This window comes from Rattus norvegicus, chromosome 14, assembly GCF_021556685.1.
Source record: "Rattus norvegicus strain SHRSP/BbbUtx chromosome 14, alternate assembly SHRSP_T2T, whole genome shotgun sequence".
Taxonomy (NCBI): domain Eukaryota; kingdom Metazoa; phylum Chordata; class Mammalia; order Rodentia; family Muridae; genus Rattus; species Rattus norvegicus.
The window spans coordinates 85314110-85340440 of record NC_141547.1 but is presented as its reverse complement, the minus strand read 5'-3'; the positions used below and the strand labels follow the sequence as shown (position 1 = coordinate 85340440).

The 26331-nt window shown below is 49.6% G+C and overlaps 1 protein-coding gene across 10 annotated transcripts in view; it reads left to right on the top strand.

The window, feature by feature from the left end:
- Nucleotides 1-1216: 1216 nt before the first annotated feature.
- The window catches only part of Camk2b (calcium/calmodulin-dependent protein kinase II beta), an 88866-nt gene continuing 63751 nt past the window's right edge, over nucleotides 1217-26331 (top strand). For 7 of the 10 annotated variants that reach the window (XR_015636493.1, XM_087582269.1, XM_087582272.1 and 4 more), the window contains exon 1: nucleotides 1217-1491. Coding sequence is in view for 9 of the 10 variants with exons in the window: in XM_087582269.1 (XP_087438395.1) it covers nucleotides 1427-1491 (65 nt within the window). In the remaining variant the exon portion in view is untranslated. 10 annotated transcript variants of the gene reach the window in all.

Here is a 26331-nt window from a genome sequence, read left to right as displayed (position 1 = left end):
ATGCAGTCTCATGTTTGCTAGCCATTTGCCTTGTGGTGAAAGTCAGAGCTGTACACCGGTCATCAGGACCTGCCAGAGGCCTAGTTTCACCTGGGAGCACTCTGTCAGATCTACCTTTAGGAAGATCCGTAGTAGCCGCCCAGCAAAAACCCCATTCTTCTAGGAAGATACTTGGTAGAATGTCCAGGGCTAGTCTTTGGTTGAGATCCCAGTCCACCAAATCTGTTCTTGGGGATCAGTAAGTGGAAAGAATCCATAAGGTCGCCTAACAGTGCCACCCAAACTGGCTGCAGAGTTCCTCCTAACTGCCCAGGGGGGACCTGGCCCCAAACACCAAGAATCAAGTCAGGGATGCTGGTTGGGGGCAGGGGGGGCTTGTGGAAATCCACCTGTGCCTTCCTTCCTTCCTTCAGGGCCACTTTCAAGAGAGGCTGGAGGAGAGAGGGAGACAGAATGGAGGCTCCCCTTCCTGGCCAGGGCAGAGGCAAAGGGCTGTCCAGGCTACCTGAGAGCTGTGAGCTCTCAGAACATGAGCCCCTCACAGAGCTGAGTAGCCCCTGTTTTGCTGCCTCAAGACCCAAACTGGACTCCAAATGATCAGCCCAGGACAGAAGACACCTTAGTTGCCAATCCCAGGAGATGCAGGGAAGAGTCTTGGGACCACCGCCCCATCCTTTTTCTCTCGCCTAGAAGACTTGGGGGTAGCTCTTCCAGGCTATGGGGGAAGGGTCTGGTAGCATCTTATGGGGGATACAGGAATGGGGGAGCCCATGGGAGGGCGACACACGACCCCTCCCAAGTGGGGTGCAGTTCCCTACTGCTAAGGGAGGTGGGCCTTTAGGGGAGAAGAGTCTGAGTCCACTGGTCAACTGCCGCAGCCCAGTGGCTTGTCCGTACAGGGCGCGGGCTTAGAGGGTCAGACGCAGTGCGTGGGCACCGTGTGGTGCAGCCCATGTGCTGGGACAGGGCGCGGGCACGGGTGGGATTGCATGGTGCGGGCGCAGTGCGGGTGCCGGCGCGGGCGCGACCTGTGTGCGAAGGGAGCCGCGGTGCGGGTGCAGTGCGCGTGCAGGCGCGAGCGCTAGTGCAGGTAGAAGGCGCGGGTGCGGTGTGTGTGCGGGTGCAGGCGAGTGTAGGGTGCGAGAGAGGCGCGTGCAAGGGGCGGCGGGCGGGGCGGGCGCGGCGGCGACAGCGGCGCCCGCGCCTCTGCGCGCGTAGGTGTGCGGCGCGCTCCTGGCGGGGACAGAGCGAGCAGATCTCGCGTGCGCTCGCCGCCCGGCGCAGCCCAGCCCGGCCCCCGCCCGGCGCCGCGAGCCGAGGTGTCTCCCGCGCCCGCGCCCGTGTCGCCGCCGTGCCCGCGAGCGGGAGCCGGAGTCGCCGCCGCCCGAGCGCAGCCGAGCGCACGCCGAGCCCAATCGCCACCGCCATGGCCACCACGGTGACCTGCACCCGTTTCACGGACGAGTACCAGCTATACGAGGATATTGGCAAGTAAGAGCCTCGGCGCGCGCGGGCTGTCCGCAGACCCCGGGGAGCGGGGACCCCATCGCCGTCCGCTTCGCGCGCATTGCGGCCCCGCGCGCCCCCGGCTCCTTCGAGCTGCGGGCCCAAGCGCACTGCCCCGTGCAGCCCCGACCCCCGAGCCTCGGGTTCTGGGCCCCGCTGCCCCACTGCAGCGCTTATGGCCCTGCCGGGTGCCATAGCTTGGCGGGGACCGAGACTCGGGGATATGGACTCGGCGCGGCGGGGGCGGCAGCAGGTGTCCCCCGAGCGCCGGGCAGACGTGACGCATTTGGCGGCGGGGAGGTCAGAGAGGAACGGCACGCGGGGGAGGCTGCCAGGCCTAGAGTGCCCGAGGGGTCGGTCCTAGCCCTAGGGGGTCGTCTCCGGTGTGGGCACGCTGTCCTCACCCCCACCCGAGAGGCGGGCGGCAGCGGTGGCGGACCCGCTCCGCGCCTGCTCCTCGCGTGGCCCCATCTGCTCTGGGGGAGCAGCGTGGGAGCAGCTTCTGCCTTGGGTCCCTTGGGGAATCTGGGTTCTAGAGGATTTTCCCCCAGATTCTTCTGGAAACAAGAATTTGGAGGGGGTGGACGAGGTCAGGAAGCCAGGATCAGGCCATGGGGTGGGGGTGGGGGTAAGAGAGCGAGGCAGGGAGCCAGTTGGGCCTCTGATTTCAGGGTCATCGAGGCAGACAGAGGCTGGCTTCTGGACCTTTTTTTTCCTCCTGTGGTGGGAAGGCTGAGGGGAGGGACTTTAAAGGCGTATTTCTAGTAGGGCCTCGTGGGGAACAGGTGCCCTGGTGCTAGGACGCTGCCCAGCAGCACAAGCAATATGGGGGTGAAGCTATGGTTTAGAACATCCAGAGTGGGCTTTGTCCTAGGGTCTCAGATACAACGAAGCCCCTCAGGGGCCTGGGGCTTCCCTCTGTGATTTAAGGTGACCGCAGGGGCATCCTTAGGTGCTGGCTGCATAACTCCAGAACTGGATCCCACTCCCTCTCCCCTCCCCCATCCGTCTTGTGCCGTGGGGGCGCTGGCGAGATTTCCTCTTACACATCCAGCCGCAAATCCTCCCCCCCCCCCTTTACTGAAAAAGCGTCTGAAAGCTTGTGGTGGGCGAGGGACGCTGATCATTGATAATTGTGGAGTGCCCAACTGGAGGAGTGTGGGGGTGTGTGCATTCCCCACTTCTTCCTGCACGTGCCGAGAGGATTTGGGTCAGGTCTTGGGGGGCGGGGGTGAGGAGCCTAGTGGAGTGACAGGAGGAAGTCTATGCTGGATGGGAAGGAACAAGGCTGGGTGGACCTGGACAGCCATCCCAGCCTGCAGAGCCCAGCACCCCTGTGTCTCAGGCGTGGGGGCATTGAAGAACCTTCCAGTAGCCTGTGGGGCTGTGCTCTGTGAGGAAGAGGTGATGGGCTGCCTGGGAGTCCTGCGGTGGGGTTAAGGCAGCCTCGAGGTTATGGGGGCCAGCCCTGCAGCTCTCAGGTCCTCTGATGCCTTGAGGAAGAGCTCTTCTGAGCCAGACTCATCTCCTCCACAGCTGTGTGCTGCCAGGGCAGGTGGCAGTTGTCAAAACAGAACAGTGGGAAGCCTCTCCTTTCCTAGGGAACCTTCTTGTCACCTTCTCCTGTGTGCCCAGGAGCTTGTATCCCCACCCTGGGCCTCTTGGTATCTTCCAAGCAGTCCACCTCAGGAGACCATAACCTACAGATCACCTAGGCGGTTGGCTTCCAGAGTTGGTGGGGGCCGTCCTGTGCTGAGCAGCAGCATAAGGTGTCCAGGGGCACCCCCACTGGGGAGCAGAGGCTGGAGGGTGACATTTGCAGTAGACTAGCCACTACCAGCTCCTCCCTGGGTACAAAAGAATGAGCACTCACCCAAGCGTGGGGAGGCTCCCGCAGGTGAGCCCCCAAGCCTGGTGTGGAGGGGCCACTCTAGTCAGGAGCAGTCAGCTCAGCCCAGCATATCTTTGTGGAGACTGCTAGGCCCCAGGCATGGGCAAGGAAGGATGAAGGGGATGACACCTTCAAGCTGTGGGGACTCCCCCTCCCCCACCCCACTCTCCCCTAGTAGCCATATTGACCATGTTTGCTAGTTGTTGCCGTTCCCTGCCTGCCGCCCAGTTGGTGCTGCTTCAGAGTCCCAGGTAGACACATCCAAGTTTATTTAAAGCTGTAGCCCCTGGCACCCGGTCAGGAGATGCTGAGTCCCCTGCTTGGCCGAAGGGCCACTCCCAGGCCGGCTCCCAGACCCACAGCTGCTCTTGGTTCTCTGGTGGCAGCTATGGACTCCCCCCTCCCTCCCTAACTCTCTTGGATCCTCAGCTCTCCTTCCTCAGGCCTAGGCATCAGATGGGACGCCTGAGGGGAATGGTTCTCTGGGGCCCGGCCTATGAGGCACCTCAGCCTGTGTCTCTCTTTGCAGCTAGTTCTTGCCTCGTGGTTCATATGCTGGGCTGCAGACACAGCATGAACCCAGGGCCCCAGGAAAAAGCACAGTGCACAGTGGGGGATGCCCTCAGTCCACATGGACCAGCCTTACTGTGGTTGAAATGATTTCTTATTGGATGTGTTTGAATAACTCAGATACCCCAGGAACAATAACCATCGGTGTCCCTTCTACCCAGAATGAAAAAGTATGTCGTTTTGCCTCTCAGTCCTGTCTCAAAATTATAGCAAGTAAAGCATTACGAATAAATATTAAAGAGCCCCTTTTCTTCTGCCTCTGTCTTGCATTTGCACAGATACGAGGGTCCATCCCTATCAACACTAGGATCCTTCCCAGTTTTCTTAGAACTTGGTAAAAATCCAGAACTTGTGTTCTCAGTCAGGCTAGTCTTGCTGACATACATGGCGCTGACAGGCAGTGGCTGTGGCTGCCACACGGTCACCGTGTATGAGCACCATGTATCATCCGCTTTGCTCCTCGTGGAAATCTAGGCTGCCGCCTATTCTCCCGTCACATGACCGACGCTGTGCGCACGTTCGATAGCACACGGGTGACATTTGCTTTGGTGTTTGTCCCTGGTGATAGGGTTTACACCTGGTGACGCTTTACAGTATCCTGCGGTGCCCAATCCCACTGGCCATGAGCCCGATGCACGGGCCCTGCCTTTGGCAGGTACAAAACGATAGTGGGTAGAAAATGATCACAAGTTCTGGATTAGTGCATGTGAATTTTCCACTTTTAGAGAATTGTTGTCTTATTAAAATATAGGTGGTCTCCTGTGAGAGACTTCCATAAGTTTTGTATATAATTTGGGGTTCATGGACACTCCTACTTTGGGGGAGAGAGCATGGGAGCCTTGGCCTATAGCTTAGTTCCTATTTTTATAGCAGTGTCTATGGTTACTCTACCTCACCAAGCTTGGGCTATGGAGATCACCTTTGACCTTCAGCCCAGAGAGTTCCCACCATTCTTGACCCTGCCCCCATGGGCCTAGAACTGACCTTAGTGTGTCCTTGACTCCATCTCCCATCCCCAGTCAGCATCCAGAGCAGGCTGGGCTGTTCAGGTGCTGCCCACTCTCCAGGACTGTTGCCGTCAGCTGTTGGTGCTTCTTCTGACTGGACAGCTCTGAACTGGTGTGTGACCTGCTGGGTAGTTGATAAACTTCGGACATTCAAAGCAGGCTAGTTTGGGATTCAGCCATGTCCTGGGACTGGTTGCAGGAGAAATCTTGTTCTTACTACATGTTTGCTCTCTCTCTCTCTTCTGCCCTGGAGGACCCCAGGCACTATCTGCCTCAGGGCCTTTGCCCTCCTCCCATCTTCTTGCCCTCCCCCTTCTCCACCTGTACTTTCTGCATTGTCTTGCTCTCTCTGGGACTGGGCCACTCACTCACATGAAAGCAGGAGCTGGGACCCCTGCCTGGTGGCTGTGTCCCACGGCTCAGCCACAGTGGGTTTCACATCACCTGAGGGGAAGGGGTAATTGGACCTCTGGCCTTTGCCTGGTGGCTTGCTCTCCAGAATGAGCCCTGGTCTTGATTCTCTAATATAGGGTAATTTAAAAAGAAGTCGCACATGCTGGCTTTGCTGGCAAGATGCGCATTAAGGTGACGCTAGTTTAGTTACTATTTAATGATATTTTTATACCATAACCTACTTTGCTGGGAGCTAAGAATACATCTGCATGCCTGCTGCCGGACTCTGTTCTGGTGACAGTTGCTAACACTTCAGGGGTGCCTTTTTTATTAGCATGCTGGGTCTGTGGAACAGGTCCTGTGGTCATGGCTAGTTCACCGGGGAGATGCTTGAGGGGTGCAGAGAAGCTCCATCTCTTAGTAAAGGTCCGGTTTCCGTCATGGAGTTTGCCCTGGGATCCAGTTCTGCTCGTTGAAGCTGATGAAGCCGTTCAGCCCTGGGATTTAGACGTATCACCGCTCGGATGGTGAACTCTCAGCTACCTTGTGTTTTCCTCCGATCCCAGGCTCCTGAGGACCATGCCTGTCCTCCAGCAAACGACTTGCCACACCATCTTTGTGCATTTCCAAACCCAGGGCCCTGTTCACTTCCCTCTGTGGAAATGTCATTTCCTCTTATCACCTCTCCCCGACAACCATCACTCTGACCCCATTTGAGACCAGCAAGATTCAACATTTTATTTTATTCATTAAACAAACTAGGGTAATACAGTCTTGTTAATAAAAAAAAAAGTCAAGCAATACAGAAGTCTGTGTGGTGACATGGGACCCTTTGCTTCTCCCACCCCTCCCCCCGGCCCAGGAAGCATGCCTGCCCGTCAGTGTGAGGTGTGTGTGCATGTACAGTTCTAGTCCATACACATCCACATCATGCATGTGGTTTGAAAGCAGGCAGGCTCACCATGTGTGTGGCCCTAACATCTGTTTACCTGACACTTCTTCTGCACAACAGCCCCTCATGCCAGAAAGTCAGACGCCGTGTTCATGTGTGTGCAGAAGCACACGGGGGCCAAAGTCAGGAGTCTTCCCCAGTCAATCTCCACCGTGTTTTCTGAGACAGGGTCTCTCACTGGGATTAGACTATTGGACCAGTAAGTCCCAGGGGACCTCTTGTCCATCCGGGGGGCTAGCAAGCTGAACGCAAGCCCGTGTGCTTGTATGACAAGCCCTTTACTGACGGAGCCATCCCCTGAGCCCCTCATGTTAGAAAGCCTTTCTTATGTGTATGAATTGTGTTCATTTGGAAGAGACATGGGTGCACGTCCATAAACTGTCTTTTTTGAAAGAAACTTGGCATCAGTCTCCTGATATGTGATGGAGCACGAAAGGACCATGTATCTGAAGACAGAGCCTGGCTGCTCGTTGGGAAGATGGGGCGTAATGAAGGAGTGGCTGTGGGCTCAATGCAGCCATGGGCCCTGATGGGCAAATGCCCTCATGGAGGCTTGTCAAAGTCAAGGTCACTGGGACTAAGGGAGACGGAGTCCCAGGTCTCTCTTGAAGGAGTCAAAGAATATAGTCTTGTATTTTTTTTCTTTCTGAGACCCCCCCTACAAGCGGAAGGCTGGAAGATTAAGAGTTCACACTAAGCCACCCTAGAACTCAGCAAGTTGTTAATTTAGTTGGAAGGACCGAATAGTCAAGCTCAACTTCTGCCTCTACGAGAACCTCCGTCATCTTGTACCTCTTGGTCCAAGCAAGATCGGTGGCCTTTCTAGACATGTTAATACACTTCTAAAACTGGCCCCACTTTTCTAGGTTCTCTGTGAAAAAAGCCTGTTTTGTCCTTCGAGCAAGCACTTGATTTGTTCTCCTCTTTTTGAGTCAGGGGCTCATGTGACCCAGACTGGTCTTGAGCTGCAGCTGGTCTGGAGCTCTTGATGTCCCTCTGCCACCTCCTCAGTGCTGGGCTTACAGGCTTGAGTCACCACACCCAGCATCGAGTACAGCTCAAGTCACTTTGTCAGTGGAGAGACAGAGTGCGTTGTGTATCGACTTTGGTTTTTCAAGTATTGTCCTATTGCATAGTATATGGAAGCATACATTCCATTCATATGAAACTCTGAATTTATTGACAATGAAATCATCTCTTCCTGGTGTTACCAGCTGTCTTCCCTTGGGATGGCCTATGTCTCCTGGGTGAGCATCACACACTGTGTCGGGGCTCAGCGACCCTGCAAGCTTTAGGATTGGTACAGTGATCCCAATCCCATAACGAACTTATGATTCTTTGTCAAGCCAGATACCCGTTTTTGTTGAATCCTAGAACAGATCAGCAAGAGCCAGGCAATGATTTAAGGTTGCGTTCTAGGGGGATCAAGGTCTATAGTTGCACATGGGGGCTGACTTGAGACCCTGAGACATTGCCCTCCTATTTTGTGAGCTGCAAGACTGAAGGAAGAGGTGGGCTCCTCTTTTTTTTTTTTTTTTTTTTTGGTTCTTTTTTTTGGAGCTGGGGACCAAACCCAGGGCCTTGCGCTTCCTAGGTAAGCGCTCTACCACTGAGCTAAATCCCCAGCCCCGAGGTGGGCTCCTCTTGGGGGAGACTCCAGGCGTTATGGTACAGTAGCATGCTCACTGACGGCGCCTTTCACAGCAAGGAGCCAACATATTCAGTGGCTTAGAACCGTGCCTTGCATGTATACAGTAGGTGGTCAGCAGTGGATCAGCAATGGCCTGGGCCACTCAAGCCTTATTACTGTGACTATCCAAGAACCACAACACAATTTGCCATTCCAGGCAGGTGAGGGTCCTCAGAGGTACCCAGATGACTAGGCTGAGGGGTCGGATGGTTCCCCTTGGAGGGGTACATCCGTGAGCTTCCCGCCCTCTACGGTGGCCCAGTGGTGCCCTGGATTTGCATTCTTCCACTGCTCTGCAATACAACACTTCCCGTTATTTCTTGTACGTTAAGGTATTTTGAGGCTCAGAGTCTGAAGGGTTTGATCCGGGTCATTTGCTAGGGGGATTTGGGGTGTAGAAGAAGCAAGGTAGGCTGAAGAGGATGAGCAGGACACTGTCTCTCCACCATCGACAGCGTTTAGGCTTCACTCCAGCCCACCACGTCAGACGTGATCGAGAAAGGCCAGGGGGACTGAAAACCTCCCAGGTGGCTTGGATGACCTCACCTACATCCCCTTGCTTCTTTGAAAACCTCACTAGCTGCATTTGGAATTTGCTTTTGTTTCCTGTTAATAAACAGTGATACCTTACCTAGACTTCACTGTCTAGAGCAGCGGTTCTCAACCTTCCTAATGCTGCGACCCTTTAATATGGTTCTTCATGTTGCGGTGACCCCCGGCCATAAATTTGTTTCCCCTGCTACTTCATAACTAGAGTTTTGCTACTGTTACGAATGGTAATGCAAATCTCTGACATTTCCGGTGGTCTTGGGCGATCCCTACGAAAGAGTTGTTCAACTCCCAAAGGGGTCTCCACTGGTTGAGAACCGCTGGTCTAGAGGAGAGAATATGTGGTCACAAAAGGAAGTTATAACTGCGATTTAAAATCATTTTGTAAGTAAATGAATTTTAATAAGGTATTTGCTATAAATCCTCAAATATATTTCAACATGTAATTAATGGAAGTTATTACACCTTTTACACTCCTTTTTATATCACAACTTTGAAACTTGCTGCATATTGTAAACGCATGACACATGTCAGCTTGGGCCAGCCACAGTTCAGGCTCTGGTGTTCACCTGCTGGCAGTGGCTGTCAGGGTGGAGGGGTTTTTGTCTGTTTGTTGGGTAGCAGTTACAGTCTGCTTCTTGTTTCTCCCCTCATAGATGAGTTCATTCATTGTACACATCTCATTGCACGTTCACCGTCTGCCAGGAGTCTTCTGGCCACTTGAGAAATTCTAGTGAGCGAAGCAGTCAAGGATGCCTGCCTTGGGCTAGTGGGGAGACATGGCAAAAGAGCTAAACAGAGCGCCTGCTAGGGCAACAAGTGATGGGCACCTGCTAGGACAGCAAGTGTGAGCACCTGCTAGGACAGCAAGTGATGAGCACCTGCTAGGGCAACAAGTGATGAGCACCTGCTAGGACAGCAAGTGATGAGCATCTCTGGGAGTGCAGGAGCATCAGGTAGGAGGGAGGGCTTCATCTATAGAAAGGGTAGTAGGACCAAGAAAAAAGTAATGATAGACTCATTTAGATCTGGAAGGAGAGAGGTGACATTACTACCATCCCAACAGAAGGGATTATACAAAAATATTACGAACAGTTGTGTGCCAAAGGGTAGATAACCTAGGTGAAGTCGAGAGGTTCTTAGAAAGACACACACTACCGGCAAACAACTCAAGACAGAATCAAAAGTCAGAATGGAGATTGGATTAGTAATTCATCGTAGCCTCCACAGATGGCTTCCCAGTTTATTTCATGAAGTCAGTAATAACACTAGACTGACCACTACTAATGCAGAAGAAAACTACAGACGAGTCTCCTTTATGAATATAAAAGCAACATCCTATACAAAATTAATAACACCAGCTTACCAGTGCATGGGCAGACTATACAGCATCACGAGTAGGATTTATCCCAGAAACAGCAAACGCTGGTTTAATGTTTAGAAAGGAATCTGTCTACTTGATAGAGTAAACAAACACTCTGAGCATCCCCGTGGATTCAGAAACACGTTTTCGGGGTTGGGGATTTAGCTCAGTGGTAGAGCGCTTGCCTAGCAAGCACAAGGCCCTGGGTTCGGTCCCCAGCTCCGAAAAAAAGAAAAAAAAGAAAAAAGAAAAAAGAAACACGTTTGCATTAGCTACTTAAATTTGTGTGCGTGTGTGTATACACATATGTGTATGGTGTGTATATGTGTGTATACACATATGTGTATGGTATGTGTGTATACACATATGTGTATGGTGTGTATATGTGTGTATTCACATATGTGTATGGTGTGTATATGTGTGTATACACATATGTGTATGGTGTGTGTGTATGTACACAGGTGTGTATGGTATGTGTGTATGTGTGTACACAGGTGTGTATGGTGTGGTGTGCATAGACTCATATAAGTGTTGGGGCCAGAGGTCACTATCCAACGCCTTCTTCAGTTGCTGTCCATCTCAGGTTTGGGGACAGGGCCTCTCTCTGACTCTAGTGTTTACCCATTTGCTAGACCGAGTGGCCAGTGAGCTCTGGGGATCCACCTGTCTCTGCGCGTCCTTCTTCACGTCAGAGCTAGGGCTATAGACACACAACCTTGTCCAGCTGTTAAGTGGGTGCTTGAGATCTGAACTCAGGTCCTGCCTGGGTGGGAGGCAGTCGTAATGAGCCTTGGGCCTCTGGTAGTGATTTTTCTCATTGCTGGGGCAGAATACTCCACAGAAGTTACGTGAAGACACAGAACCAGGGCGATTTTAGTCCATCACGTGGGGACAGGCGTGTGTGTGGGTGACACTGTGGTGTTGGGAGCACGAGGCGGTGCCCCCACATCTCCACAGAACCAGACGCACGCTAGAAGGAACCAGCTCTGGGCTTTCGATTTCCAAGACCCACCACCAGCACCTTAGGTCAGGCAGCTGGGCGCCTCAGACAGCGCCACTAGCGGGACCAAGTCCTCAGCACATGAATCTGGGTGTAGGGGCACAATTTACAGTCAGGTCCTAGCAGCATTTTGACAAAGGCTTATACTCTTTCTTGATTTGGAAAGAAAACAAAAATATTGCAAAATGGAGTAGAAGGAAGCTTCTTTAACTTGACAGAAGGTGTTTATGAAAATCCAGTGATGTGACCATTTTTTAATTGATCACAGTGATGAAGTTCTTGCCAGGGATATTTGGGCAAGAAAAGAAAAATAATCATATTTGGAAAAAGTAGGTAAAACTGGTTGAGATATATATATATATATACACATATATATTTTTTTTCAATCTTGTACAAAAGTCTAAGAAATCCATTATAAAATGTTAGAGAAAAAACCAGCTAATTTCAGACTACTGATACAAAAACCCATTGTATTTCATCACACTAACAATGTTTAACCCCAGAATAGAGTTATGAAAACAATTCCATGAACATTGATAACTAAAGGAATAAAATATAGTGGTAGGTTTTATAAAAGAGGAGTAGGGGATATGATCATTGATGCCCAAAGCCCTGGCTGGGTTCAATGCCCAACACACACACACACACACACACACACACACACACACACACACACACACAAAACAAATTACAAAAGACGAGAAGTACACTGAAAACTACAAACCACCGTTGAGAGCATGTAAAGACCAAAATAAATGGACCAGCCGCTTCTGGTCATGGGTTAACCGGCTGACAACTATTCAGAGCTGTGTCGTCACCCTTCCATTCCTGAAACAAGATCCCCTTGGAGGCTCAGTGCCTCAGAGGTTGCAGTCTGTGGTCACTGGCCTGGTTGCTCACTTCTGGGCTCATGCATGGTGAGGCAGAGTGTCAGGGTGTGGGGAGCGTCAGTCGGGGTAAAGGGCTTTACCTCAGTGCAGACAGGAGGCAGGAGGTAGGCAGAGGAGGTAGAAATGCCCCCCACCCCACCACAACTACTTTCTCCAGCAAAGCCCCACCATAGCTTCTGTCATTTTAGTGGTTTAATTCATTGATGAGAAGCCACCCCCAAAGCCTGTCTGCTGCCCCCGAGCCTTCCCAGGGATCTCTGGGGGATGTTTCAGATCCAAACCACAGCAAGATGGCCAAATTGTTGTTGTTATTGTTGTTGTTGTTGTTGTTGTTGGTGGTGGTGGTGGTGGTGGTGGTGGTGGTGGTGGTGGTGGTGGTGGTGGTGGTGGTGGTGTTTTCAAGACAGGCTCTCACTTTGTATGGATGTCCTGGATGTCCTGGAACTCACTGTGTAGACCAGGCTGCCTTGAACTCACAGAGATCCACGTGCTTCTGCCTCCCACGTGCTGGAATTAAAGGTGTGTCTCAACTTGACTATGGTTTCAATGTACTACTGCCTGAAAGATTCTAACATCCTTCTGTTTACAGAACTTGACAAGTTTGTCCTAAAATCTGAGGGATCTAGAAGAGCCAACACAATCCTATAAAAGAAAGAGTCTTGGAGGATCCAGGATCCTAGTTTTTAAATCACACAACTAGAGCAATCAGGACGTAATTGTGTTCGCAGACCAATAGTGTATGACCAGTGAATCTGAACTGAGTGCCTGGGATAAATCTGCATCTTTACGCTCAAGGTTTTGTTTGCTTGTCTGTTTTGGTTTTGGGGGCGCCACAACTTGAACGCAGGATCTTTGAATACAAGACAAGCACTCAACCACTGAACTGCCTCCCAGCCCAACGATTGATGTTTGACCAGGATACCCAGAAAGAATAAAATGGTTCATTCAGCAATGGGACAATTGGGTCTTTGTGGTGGGACACGTCCATAAATCCCATCACTGACAAGGCTGAGACAGGAGGATTGTAACCCAGGATTCATATCACAACTCTGTTCCAGAACAAACGAATGAATTCAAACTACCCAACTGCAGAAGAGTGAAATGAAAGGGACACTATTGATCTCGAGATGACTCGTAGATTTAAAGTGCTTACCTGGAGATAGAGTGAGTCTTTGTGGCCCCGAGTCAGGCGATGGTTGTTTAGATTGGCATTAGAATGTAAGCAACAAAAGAAAAAGCAGGTAAATTGGACTTCGTGGACATTGAAAACATCAGTGCTTCAACGGCCGTGAACGAAGGAGAAGACAACTGATGGGATGGGAGAACTGATTTGAAAACCAGGTGTCTAGGAGTTCGTGTTCAGAATACTTAAGAACTCTTCCTGCCTCGCACCAAAATAAATAACCCAATTTTAAAAAGTGGCCAGAGTGGACAGGGAGATCTCGGAAGATATCTCAGTTGGTGAAATATGCTTGTCTTGCAAGAGGGCGGAACTGAGTTTTAGCCCCAGAACACACAGCTTGGCCAAGATGGGCGGTCCTCTGAAGCTCACCGCCTGGCCAGCCTAGCCTATAGCGTGTCTCCATGCCAAAGAGAATAACTAGTGTCTCGGAATAAAAAAAAAGCAGGTGGCACCTGAGGGAAGGCGAAGCTCTCTCTGGCTTCCACATGCACATGCGCCCTTTACACACAAGTAGATAGAAGACCCACTCGCCAGGGTCCTGAGGAGCAGCCAGTGCTCACTGGCTCTGGTCCACATCTCCCTGGTCCTTAGCTGGAGTAAGAAGGACGGATGGGGAATGACTGTCCTGGGGCAGAGCTTGGAGTGATGAAACAGGGAACTTAGATCATGAATGGAACATACTACAAGCCATTGGGTGATACATTCTAACTGGATGAATTGTTACATGATTTATATCTCCAGAGGCCCCAGGCCTCCCTTAACCTGCAGAAAGGTAGGTGTGGAAAGGCCAGCCCCATCAAGCCAGCTTCTGCTCCGAGGCCTTCTCGGATCACTCAGTGAGAAGCACTGCTGTCCCCAGAGCATCTGGCAGGTGCTCGGTGGGTGACTGTGCCTCTAAACTTAGCCGTTCCTTGGGCATCTGCCTAATGTGAGCTCAGGCCCAAGGCACAGCAGAATCAGATTCCCACTAGGTGAGCCACTTGCAGGACCAGCTCTTCCAGGCAAAGCCAGGAACTGCAAAAGCTCTATCTGAATATGAAAGACTTGTGCCTGTCCTTTCAACGACAGGAGAGGAGGGTGGTGAGCCTGCTCTGTTCCCTCCGTGTCCAGAGCTGCCTTTCTTGAAGCTTCTACTTCTAGGGATCCACTAAGTCCCCTGACTTTCGAATGTCGCTGGTGTGGCTTCACCTCAGTGTTCTTCTCTCACGGTGTTGTCCCATTTACCACTCCACATGAGCCGCACTTGGTGTCCATGTCCCCTTTTCTTTCTTGGAGCTCGGTCCACAGAACAGCACACAGCTTCCTCTGTCTTGAGCCTCCCAGGACACATATGTGGTTGCCCTGAAAGGCAAATGGCGACCTGTGGGATGTGGACCAGAGCCAATGAGTACGGGTTACATTTCAGGACCCTGGCTGGGGTGGTGGGATGAGGGGTAGGTCCCCATGGGCTGTGTGCTCCAGGGGTCATGGAGAGTGTGATGTCATAAGGCCACCATGGGCTGGATCGACTCATGGGTCTCATTGTGTCTCCAGAGACCAATGTGGCTCAGCTTGTAGTGCTGAGAACCCTCACCCATCCTGGGCCCTCCGTTCCTTTCCCTTCCCCCCACTTTCCCTCGTCACAATAATCCCTATGGACCGAGGGAGAAGATCCTTCACCCAAAAGTCCTGCCCAGATCCATGACACTGATGCCCTTTCCCCTTCTCAATTCCTCAGTTTCATTCTCTCTTCGTCCACACTCGTCTTTGTGAGTGGCAGACACGGTGGGCCACTCTCTCGCTGGGAGGATCTCTCTCTCTCTCTCTGTGGCAGGTGCCCTCCAAGGTCTGGGGAGGGGGAAGGGGCTGTTGCTCTGGGTCCACTCTGGGGCCTAAGCACAGAGCTTATCCCAGCCCCCTTGGCTTCTACTTCACTATGTACTGCCTGGAACCCTTATAGATTCCCGCCCCACCGCCCTCAAATCTTTAGCATTTTCACCAGAGGTGAAGGTTTGATTGGTCACAGGGATCACAGGGACTCTTTTTAGACACACCCTTTAAGAGCTGGGGAAGTTAGCTCAATGGTTGAGCACATTTTTGATGTGTGAGGTCCTGCATTTCACCACACAACCAGGACAGGACAGTTCCGTCCCAAGTTCAAGCTTATTTCATATCTTAAAGAAAAAAATGGCTGTTGATTCTCTCTTTTTTTTACTTTTTATTTCCTTTTATGTGTATGTATTTTGCCTGCATGTGTGGCTGTGCACCATTTGTGTGCAGTGCCTATGGGGGGCCAGAAGAAAACATTGGATCCCCCAAGAGTGGAGTGTTAGAGAAGGTTGGGAGCCGCCATGTGGGAGCTGGGAATGAAAGCCAGGTCCTCTGGGAGAGTAGTGAGTGCTCTTGACCAGTGAGCCACATCCCCAGCGCGATTTCATTGTTTCTTAAAGCTTCCAGAGGCACAGCCACATTCACCACTGGAACGTTTTTTAACTTGTGGTAAAACTTAGCATCTAGGTGGCTCACAGATGTGGTTGAGCAGCAACGCTCCCTGCTGTGTAGACAATCACTGTTCACAGTGACTGCTCACCATCCTGCCCTCGTACTAACCCCCGTCCTCCACCATCCTGGCAACCTCTCTTCTACCGTCTGCCTCTGATGTCACTCTCCTAAGGACTCCATAGGGACGGAACTAAGCAGCCTGTCATCTAACTCAGCACAGTGTCTGCGGGGTCAGTCACGTGAGAGCATGCATAGGAACCTCCTTCCTAAATCTGGTCCATTGGCTGACGGGACACGTGCTATGCATCCGTTCACTCCTCAGCGGACACCTGGGTCTCGCCCACCACGTGAATGACACAGATTTGATGTCACTGTGTAGAGGACACTTCTACGGACATGATGATATATGTCCATGTCTGCCAGGCATGTGTTATGAGTTGCTGGTCTGTTCGGCCTTGCGTCTGTGGGTTTCATTCTCCCACCTCTAAACCAGGAGTATGGTGTCCCTAAGGCCCTCTGCTTTTTTTTTTTTTTTTTTTTTTTTTGCATATGAGACTTGCTGAGCTTTCCTGCAGGCTGGCCCGGTGTCCTGCAAGTGACATGAGCACCAATCCGTGTGCAGTGTAGAGCCCTTAAGAATAGAACAAGATGAGTGAAGTCAGATTGACTGGAGGTGCAAGAGATCCCCAGTCCTGAGAAACTCTAAATATTAGATAACTGCAGGGTGGAGCTGTTGCAGCCTCTGAGCTGGGAAGCTTCGTGTTCTAAGTGTAGCTTCTGCTTGGTGTCCAGCGTTCTCGTGATACCCTCTCCAGACTAGGAATGTCATGTCTCCTCCTTGCCTGTCCTCCACGAGCCAATGTGGCCTTGGCTGTCACTCTACTCAAAGGTAATCTCAGACCCTCTTTTGGGGTTTGATGCAATTCTTGTCTCATCTCTGCATGGTGACATCCCCACTGTCCCTTCCCCAGGCACAGCCACCAACAGTCTTTGCCGGGAGGATGTGACTGGCTCTGGAGTGGCACCTTTGAAGGTGGTGGCCTGGCGGCTGTCGGTGGCCTTCTGTGGAAGCTACCGCTGGGCCGACTTTCCATCAACTCACGATTTGGGACAGTTTCTTCCTCGTTGGCATACTTTCATATGCTCCTGTCCCACAGATGTCTCAATGTCACGGGCTGCTACCCAAGGTGACCCCTTCCTGCTAGCGTGCTCTAAGGCCACAGAAAGGAGTCTGGAGTTGTCGAACTGGGCCAGGGGGTCATCGCGCAGTACGATGTGCTGTCGAGTCACCGTTCTTGTCGTGACTCCTGTCTGTGCTCTTACCCTGGGGTTAGATGGCTCCTCTGTATTTGGAGATGTCTCGTGGCCTTCTACATGTTGTGTGATGATGGAGCCAGGGCTCAGACATCCAGGACAGATCCGGAGGATACACCACAGCTCAGATCCTTAGAGCTGAGATTCTGGACTGTCTTAGCACAGTGGTTTTGAAGTTGCTCCTGCTAGGCCCCTGCATGGCCTTGACCCAAGAGCCCTCCTTCATCTGAGCCAAAAGAAGACTCCGCCTGGTTGTAGTAAGACCCCTCTTTCTGAGCTGGTCTGGTACCTGCCTGCCTGCTCTTTGGGACAGCCCCTGGTGTTAAGATGGCACTTTGGGGACCTTGTGGCTGTAGTGGGTGCTTGGCATGCAAAGCAGGCAGGGCTCTGGGCTGAGAAACAAGCCACCCTTTGCACCCTAGTGCCCTCTGTGCCTGCGACATCTTTCTGGTCCTGCCCAGCTTGGCAGGCAACAGGAACAGACCAGCATGGGCAGATGCCTAGGGAGAGGTGCCCATTCAGTCCCTGGGTGCACAGCAGGGGGTGTTGAGCGATTGGAACAGTGCCGCATGGTCAGGACTATTGCTAGGCAGAGTGCCTTCTGGAGGCATCGTGCAGACAGTGTGGGTGTCAGTGGTCACCTGTGTTTTCTGCACAGGATTGGAACTGATCCTTGTGACACAGGCCACGTCTGGTCCCTCACAACCCTTGCTGTGGTCTCCCTTTCACCTTCATCCTCTCTTTAAAAAATGGGGTGACCTTGTCTGGCCCCCAGGCATACCAGCAAGGGGTGGCAACTGGAGAATCCTGAAGGTAGGCATCGGGGGACATGAGCTGTGAGGAAGCATCAGCAGCCCTGGCAGAGCAGGGGTGGTTGGCGAGGACAGGAGCTGTGTGTGTGTATGGGGACGGGGGAGTGGGGGGACTTGGGCCACAGCATGTGGCATGATGGAGATTTCAGCCCTCCTCTAAGGGCTGTCCTGGGCCTGCTGGCTCCTGTTGGTCCCTGCCATCTGTAAGGTCAGACTCAGGGAGGTACCAGCCCTGTGCCAGTTAAGTGCCAGCACCGCCTGACAGGCAGAGGCTGCTGCATATTTGGACGCTTGGGACGTAGAGAAGATGCAGTTCTGTCCTCAGAGTGCCCACCCTAAAGTTTTGAGGACAGACAAATGTTCACTGAGCCATCTTTCTCAAGCACTTTCTATGCCACTGAGACCATGGCAGGTTCACACGGTATGGGAGCTGAAGGTGCTGAAGAGGTGGCATCCCTCACATAAAGGGTACCCATGAGTCCATAAGAAAAGAGCCAGAATCCTACCTGATACATAATTGAAGGGGCAGTGTGCAAAACAAAAACAAAAAACAAACAAACAAACAAACAAAGGTTTGTGTTTGTAAAACTGAGAAAGGAAACCAAAGCTGGCTTCTGTCTTGTGGGTCCTTGATAGCCTGTGTGCTGACCAGCTCCCTCACCCGGCTCCCTCACCCGGCTCAGGCTCAGGCTCAGGCTCAGGCTCAGGCTCAGGCTCAGGCTCAGGCTCAGGCCTCCTGTGGTTAAGGACCCTGGTTCAGGCTCAAGCCTACAAGCACTAAGCCTGGGGGTGGGTCAGCCTTGGATGTGTTTCAAGGCCTCTTGATGTGGGCAGTTAAGGAATGTCAGAGATGTGGCTAACCCTGGGGGCCTGGCCCTAGAGCCAAAAGCCAGACAGTGTGATTCCAACACTGAGTCCTGCCCTTCTCTTCTGCTCCGACCCTTGCTCCCGGTCCCCAATTCCTCCTTCCTGCTGCTGCCACCTCCCCTGCCTGCACTCTCCTTCAGCAGAGGACGGTGCTTGTGGTAGGGAGTCACAGTCAAGATCTCCCACAAGTGCTGATTCTTGTCACACTCTGTCCCCAGGACCCTGAAGTACCTTCTCCTAATGTTCCTAGTGTGGGTCCTTGTCACTCAAGTGCAGATGTTTCCCCTGCGTGGCCAGTGCACCAGTGCGGTTCAGTGACTGGCACGTCTCTGCATTTGGGATTTTGAAATCCTTCTCTGTCTTGGCATCAAAGAAATACACTTTTGTGTCTTTATAATTTCACATGGAGGCAGGTTTTTATTATGTAGCCCAGGCTGGCCTCAAACTCAGAATCTTCCTAGCTTCTCCCAAGGGTCACTTCTAGCCCAGGAAAGAACATGGAAAGGTTTTTGTTGGTAGTGTTGGTGTTGGTGTTGGTGATGTTTTGTTTTGTTTTATTAAATAAGCCCATTTAGAGTAGTTTTATGCTTACAAGAACAGAAAGCACGGGGCTTCCATCTGTCCCTTCCCCACCCTGTATTACTAACTTTTCTCACGGCGGTGACAACACACTGACAAGAAACTTAAAGAATGAAGGGTTTATTTTGGTTCCCAGTTTAAGGAGAAAGCCTACTGTGCAAGGAAGGCAGGACAGCAGGAGCGGAGGCAGCCGGTCACCTCCCATCCCATCCACAGTCGGGAAACAGAGCAGAACACCCCAAGTCCCACGCCCTGAAGTCTCACTGCCACCACCTGGGGACCAAGTAGTGCGACACTGAGGCCTAGGAGGGTATCCCACAGTCTGACCACAACACCTACCCACCCTGAATCCTTCTAATGTTTTAAAAAGACTCCTCTGTTTTCATTTTATGTGTGTGCATGCTTTGTCTGTATGAATGTAAGCGCCACGTGTGTCAGTGCCTGAGGAAGCCAGAAGAGGACATCGTACCAACTGGAAGTGGAGTTAGAGGAAGGTGAGCTCCTGGATGTGGGAGCTAGGAACCAAATTCTAGTCCCATGTAAGATCAGGATGTGCACATGATGGAGAGATGATGGCTCAGGGGTTAAGAGCACTGACTGCTCTTCCAGAGGTCCTGAGTTCAAACCCCAGCAACCACATGGTGGCTCACGACCATCTGAAATGGGATCCGATGCCCTATTCTGGTGTGTCTGAGGACAGCGACAGTGTACTCACATACATGAAATAAATAAATCTTAAAAGAAAAAGGAACAGGATGTGCTTAGCTGCTGAGACACCTCTTCCGCCCCACTATGTCATTTTTAACATTAGGGGTCACCTAATAACATGTATTCACCTTCACCACACCATGTAATGTCACTACCCTAACTGTCTTCTGGGCTCTCCCTTGACACCACCCCTGAAAAAACCTTGGCAACCTTTTTTACCATCCCAGTATCATTTTCTAGAAGTTGGGGCCGGAGAACCATCTCAGGAACCATGCAGAGCATGGCCTTTCAAATGGAGTTCTTTCTCTTGGAGCCACATCAGGCTCCCCGGTGTCTTCCCATGACCTGATGCTCATTTGCCTTTAGCTAACATCCCACTGTCTGCACAAACCACCATTTATGTACATGTCCCTATGGAAGTGCATGAGCCACCATTTATGTATATGGAAGGATGTCTTGGTGGCTTGTAAACTTTGGCAGTTTGCTCCGAGCTGCTTCCAGTGTCTGTGTTCAGGATCTATCGCTCTGTGACTATCAGAGTGCATCCTAGGGAGTGTAATGGCTGGATCTGGTGGCATAGCAATTTGAATTTTGTAGGAAACCGCCAAACTGTCTTCCTCAGTGGCAGGGCCGTCCCCACTATCAGTGAGCATTCCTGTAGCCTCTCCTGCACCAGATGTCAGGGTTCTGGATCTCAGCCATCTTCGGAGGTGCGTGGTGTATGTCTTTGCTGTTTTAATTTACAGTTCAGGATGAAGGACGTTTGGTGTCCTTCCATACACCGTTTTCCCACCTGTAAAGCCTTCCCTTAGGTGGCTATTTGGATCATATGCTTACTTTTCCACTTTGCGTTGTTTGCTTTTAAAGTTTCTTTGCATATTTTGGAAGCCAGTCCTTCACCAAATAATGTGTTTTGCAAACACTGTTTTCTGCTCAGTAGCAATTTGCATTTTTGATCTTTAAACAGTGTCCCTCCCAGTGCTTCAAGCCCACCTTCCCATTCTTAGTGCTGTGACTAAAGTCGATTTCAAAGTCCCGTCACCTAGACTTTCTTTTCTGTTTCTCCTTAGGGTTCTGTGTACTATCTTGGCGCTTGTAGTCCTTTTCATGTTAATTTTCGTAAAGGACTTAAGATCTTGCCAGGTGTGGGGCCCAGGGGAGCACAGGCCTTTAATCCCTGGCACTTGGGAGACAGACAGGAGGAAGTCTATAAGTTCAAGGCCAGCCTGGTCTTCATAGCAAGTTCCAGGCTAGCCAGAGCTACTGTCTGAAAATAAAGAAGACGCAAGCTCTATGTCTAGATTCTGTTTTCCAGCTGGATGTCCACTTGTTCCAAGGCCATTGTTGGCAAGACCCTCCTTTCTCTGTGTGCTCTCCAGCGTCCTGGGACTGTGTTCTTTTCTTCCAGGCTTGTGTTGGCCATTCGGCATCTTTTTCTTCCCCACATCAGCTCTAGAGTAAGTTTGTCTGGATCCATACCTAGCTTCTCTTATCCTTCATCTGTCCACGTAGCTGGGAAGGGTTTCCATTACAGAGTCGGTCTGCATCATCCGTGATGGTTTACGCCCCTCAGTTCGTCTTCCATTTTTTTTTAAATCCAGATTTCGCCCTTTCCCCTAGGAGGTCTTACTTATATTTTGCCAGAAACACACCCACTTATTTTACTTTTTGTGGTGCTGACGTAGATGTTACTATATTTTAGGTTTCAAATTCTAATTGCTTATAAGACAGCAGTTGGATTTTAAATATCTACCTAACGGCCTCCGTCCTTTGGTCCCACCTGTGACAAGGCTTTTGTTGGTCAAAAGAGGGTTCTGCCGAGGAGCATTGTTTCTAACAAAGATGCTTATTGTTTCCCGTCCCCATCGATATGATCCATGTCTCCTTTTCATTGTCTTACTGCATTATCTGGGACTTTCCAGTATGGTGGCACGTCACAGTGAGCATGGAGACATTCTAGCTTTCTTCGGATCACACAGGGTAGTATCTAGCTTTAAGTATGATAGAAGTTGCAGGTCTTTGTCAATTCTTTTTTTGAATCAAGTTGTGCAAGTTCTACTATATTTCTAGTCTGCTGAGAGTGTGTGTGTGTGTGTCTGTGCTGTAATGAGTATTGGATTTTTTTTTTTTTTAAAAAAAGCTCTTTTTGCTATCTGTATGGTCATATGATTTTTTGTCTTTAATTTGTTGATGACATGATTATATTGAATTTGCATGACTGTATTGATTTTGAGATGAAGCCAGCCTTGCGTACCAACGGTGAGTCTCACTGGATTCACCTTGGAGACCTGTCAGGGATTTCTGCATTTAGTTTATGAGAGATCGAGCCACAGAGACCAAATGGCTAAAATGAGTTAGGTATTCCTTAGGCTGTTGATTTTCTAGAAAAGAATCGGTACACTTTCTATGTGTTTGCTTGTTTTGCTTTTGAGGCAGGATCTCACCATAGAGCCTTGACCTGCCTGTAACTCTCTGTGTAGGCCAGGTTGGCCTTGAGCTTGTGGAGGTCCATCTGCCTCAGCCTCGCAAGGGCTGGGATTAGAGATGTGTGCTAGGGCATCCCACTTCTTATCCTTTCTTAAACATCTGATAAAGTCCGCGAATGAGACCATGCGGCAGGGTTCTTTCTGCTTGTGAAAGCTGTCAGTTACTCCCTCAGTTCCTCTGAGAGATCTAGACCTAGTCAGATGACCTCAGAGAGGCGAGCTGGTCTTCCTTGAACACGGGTCTTGAACACCAGATCCTCCTTGTCTTAGCCTTCCACATACCAGAACTGCAGCTATGTGCTACCACGGTGTGACATTTGTCTTTCCAAGAGTTGGTCCATCTCACCTAATTTATCAAACCATGGCCACAGGGCTGTCCACACTGTCCCTAGTCATCCTTTCAGAGTGGGCAGGCTCAGGAGCGACGGTCCTGCCTTCATTTCTATGGGTCCCACGCCATGGCCCCATCCTGCTTGCATCTGCCCTCTTCCTCCTCCACCTCATCTGGATCACACACATTTGTGGCCAGCAGTTTTTCACTAGCATTGATCTTTCTGAAGCTTTTGGGTTTGTTGATTTTCTGTATTGATTTTCTGTCTACAGTTTCACTGATTTCTGCTCTAGATTTCATTGTCCTTCTGCTTCCTTCAATACTATTCTCTCTTTTTCTCGTTTGGTTTTATTTGGATGTGTACAGATGTCTTGCCTGCATGTGGACATGTGTACCAGGTGTGTACCACACGTGTGCCTGGTGCCTACAGCAGTCAGAAGACGGCTTCAGATCCCCTGAGTTATGGATGGCTGTGCATCATAGTGTGGGTGCTGGGAATTGAACTCAGGACCTCTGCAAGAGCAGCCAGTGCTCTTAACCACTGAGCCCTCTCTCCAGAGCCTCTTACCCATTTCTTTAGGAGATGCTCATGTTACTGACATTAGATACTTCTTTTTTTCTAAATATATGCATTTTATGATAAAGTATTTCCTCTGAGGATCAATCTCACTCCATTTGACAATTTTTAATAAGCTGTACTTTTGTTTTTTTTAATCAAAATATCTTCTAAATTTTCCATTAGCCCTTTCCTTTAATCCTTAAACATTTGGAAACATGGCGTTTAATAAATATTAGGATTTTTCAGGCCGTCTTTCTGTTACTCATTCTCTTTTGATTCCATCACAGCCTAAAAGCCTACTTTGATTTCTGTTCTCTTAAAGTCAATGTGTGTTTACGGTCCAGCACGGAGTCTATCTTAACAAACATCTTATGTGAGCTTGAGAATGGTGGGTAGATCCTGCTGTTGAATAAGCTGGTCTGTCTCTAGACCTCCATCATGTCCTGACTATCTGCCTGCTCCGTATTCTCATTTCCATATATATGGGTGTGTGCACATATATATGTTCATATGTGTGCAGGCACACTGTGTGTGTGTGTGTGTGTGTGTGTGTGTGTGTGTGTGTAGGCCAGTGGACAACCTCAGGTGTTTCCTCCTAAGATGTCACACAGTATCACACAGGGCTCACATTCACCTGGTAGGCTAAACTGGCTAGCCAGCAAACCCTGGAGTGCACCATGTTCACCTTCCAAATGCTGGGGTCAGTAGTGCGTGGCACCACCCCTATTGTGTTGTTGCTGTTGTTGTTGCTGTTGTTGCTGTTGTTGTTGTTGTTTTATGTGGGTTCTCGACAGGAGACTTAGGTTTTTCTGTCTGTGCAGCTGTTATCTCCCCAGCCCCTGACTCTGGGCATTTCTGATCCAAGGTTTTGAAATCTCCAGTTGTGTAGCAGGTCTGCCTAATTCTCACAGTTCCACCAGCCTCAATCTCCAGCCCGTGCTTTTTTTGTTGGGGTGACCATGTCTTGGGTTGCTGTGTCTTCTTGTTTAACTGTTTTGGGGGACTGCAGGTCTTCTTATCGTTTTACATCCTCAACTCTGAGACCAGAGTCCTCTGCCTTCCCCATGAGCACTCGTGTGCAGTGTTTTGAACTTTGTCTGTTTGTTCTCTGTAGTAAAAGTGGCCATCCTTATGAACGGAAAGTAACACCTCGCTGTGGCTTTGTCATGATTTTCCTGCGGTTATAGGATGCCGCCATCTCTCAGGGTCCTTACTGACCCTGTGGCTTCTGTGGAGAAATGTTTACTCAAGTTCTTGGCTTATTTTTAGAATTGTGCTTTGGCTTTTGTTTTTTTGTTAATTTAGTTTTTTTCAATTTAGTTCTTATAGGATATATGAATTACAAATATTTTCTCTATACTGTAGTTATCATTGTCTTGGTAGTGTCCATGTCTCTGGCTGTGTTTGTGACCGTGTCTGTGACCATGTCTGTGACTGTGTCTCTGACTGTGTCTGTGACTGTGTCTCTGTCTGTGTCCGTGACTGTGTCTCTGTCTGTTTCCATGACCTTGTCTCTGGCTGTGTGATCTGGGAATTGAGCTCTGCCTCATGCTTCCTAGGCTGCACTGAGCTACATCTTGTTCCCAGTGATTTCATACTTTTGTGAAGTTCAGTTTATTATTCTTGTTGCTTGCCCTTTGATGTCACATCTAAGAGATCATTGCCAAGTCTAATGCTATGAAGATTTCCACCCATGTTTTATAACTGGATCTCTTAAAGTTAGGCTTTGGTTCATTTTGAGCTAATTTTTATTTATGGCGGATAACAAGGGCCCAACTTCATTCTTTTGCACATGGCTATTCATTCAGCTTCCCCAGGAGAATTTGTTGACAAGACTTTCCATTCTATAGTGAAAGGCTTAGCATCCTTATTGCAAGTTGTTGGACAGTGTTTCATCCCGCTGGTCAGTGTCTGTTCTTACTCTAGAACCACATTTATTTTCATTACCTTTGCTTTGTAATGAGTTCTGAAATCATGAAATGTGAGTCTTTTAACTTTGTTCAGCTTTCCCCCAAAAGATTGTTTTGACTATTTGGTGTCCCTTGGGATTACATATGAATGGGTGGGCAGATTTTTACTATTTCTGTGGGCAGCAGAGCTAGAGAAAGTTTGATAGGATAGTACTGAGCCTATAATTGTTTTGATAATATCTGTCTTTATTCCTAATCTGTTTGTGCCTTTACTTTGAAAGTGGGTTTCTTGTACACAGTATATAGTTGGGTCATGTTTTATACTCCAGTCTAGTTTGTCTTTTGTTTGTTGTTTGTTTTTGTTGTTTTTGGGTTTTTTGTTTTTTGTTTTTGTTTTTGTTTTTGTTTTTGTTTTGAGACAGGATTTCTCTGTGTAGCCTTGGCTGTCCTGGAATTCACTCTGTAGATCAGACTGATCTCTGCTTTCCAAGTACTGAGATTAAGGATGTGCATCACCACCCTGCTGTATTTTATCTTTTAAGTGGAGTATTTAGACTCAATTGAATTGATATCCTTAGGTTAATAACTACCATATTAGCTACTATTCTCTCTCTCTCTCTCTTTCTCTCTCTCTCTCTCTCTCTCTCTCTCTCTCTCCTGTTTCCTTTTTGTCTGTTGTGGTCTAACTGAACATTTTAAACACTGATTCCATTTTTTCCCTCTCCCCCTTCTTTCTCTCATACTCGGCCCTCTCCTGTCCAGTGTATCAATATCAGTAATACTTCATGATTCTGTAGTCATCCTAGAGTTTACGGTATGCATTTACAGTTGATCCAAGTCTACACTTAACACTGCCCTGCTTCTCAGGTGGCAAAGCAGTACATTACCTTGTGGGCTTTCTCATTTATCCATTAGCTATCATCACCAAATACATTCATTATTGCTGCTATTGTTAAGGAGAAATAAAGTGTTCTCAAACAGACATGGGGGAGCCGTTCACCAGTAAACTGCCTATTAAGTAACATTAAAATTTTTCAAAAAAAAAAAAAAGATCAGAACTCGTATCTAGGGGAAGAAAGAGAAGGAACAAGTGACAGTAATATGATAAATATGTTATAACTAAATAAAAACACTATCACTTGGTCTAATGGGTAGTAGTTTATTAAAACATTAGCAGCTACAACATAGTGACTATAAGTAATGTAGAAATAGATACACTGGGAGAGGAGCAAGACAAAGAGGAGAGAGAGAGAGGAAGGAGGAGGGACAAAATGGGATCAGTTTATAAAT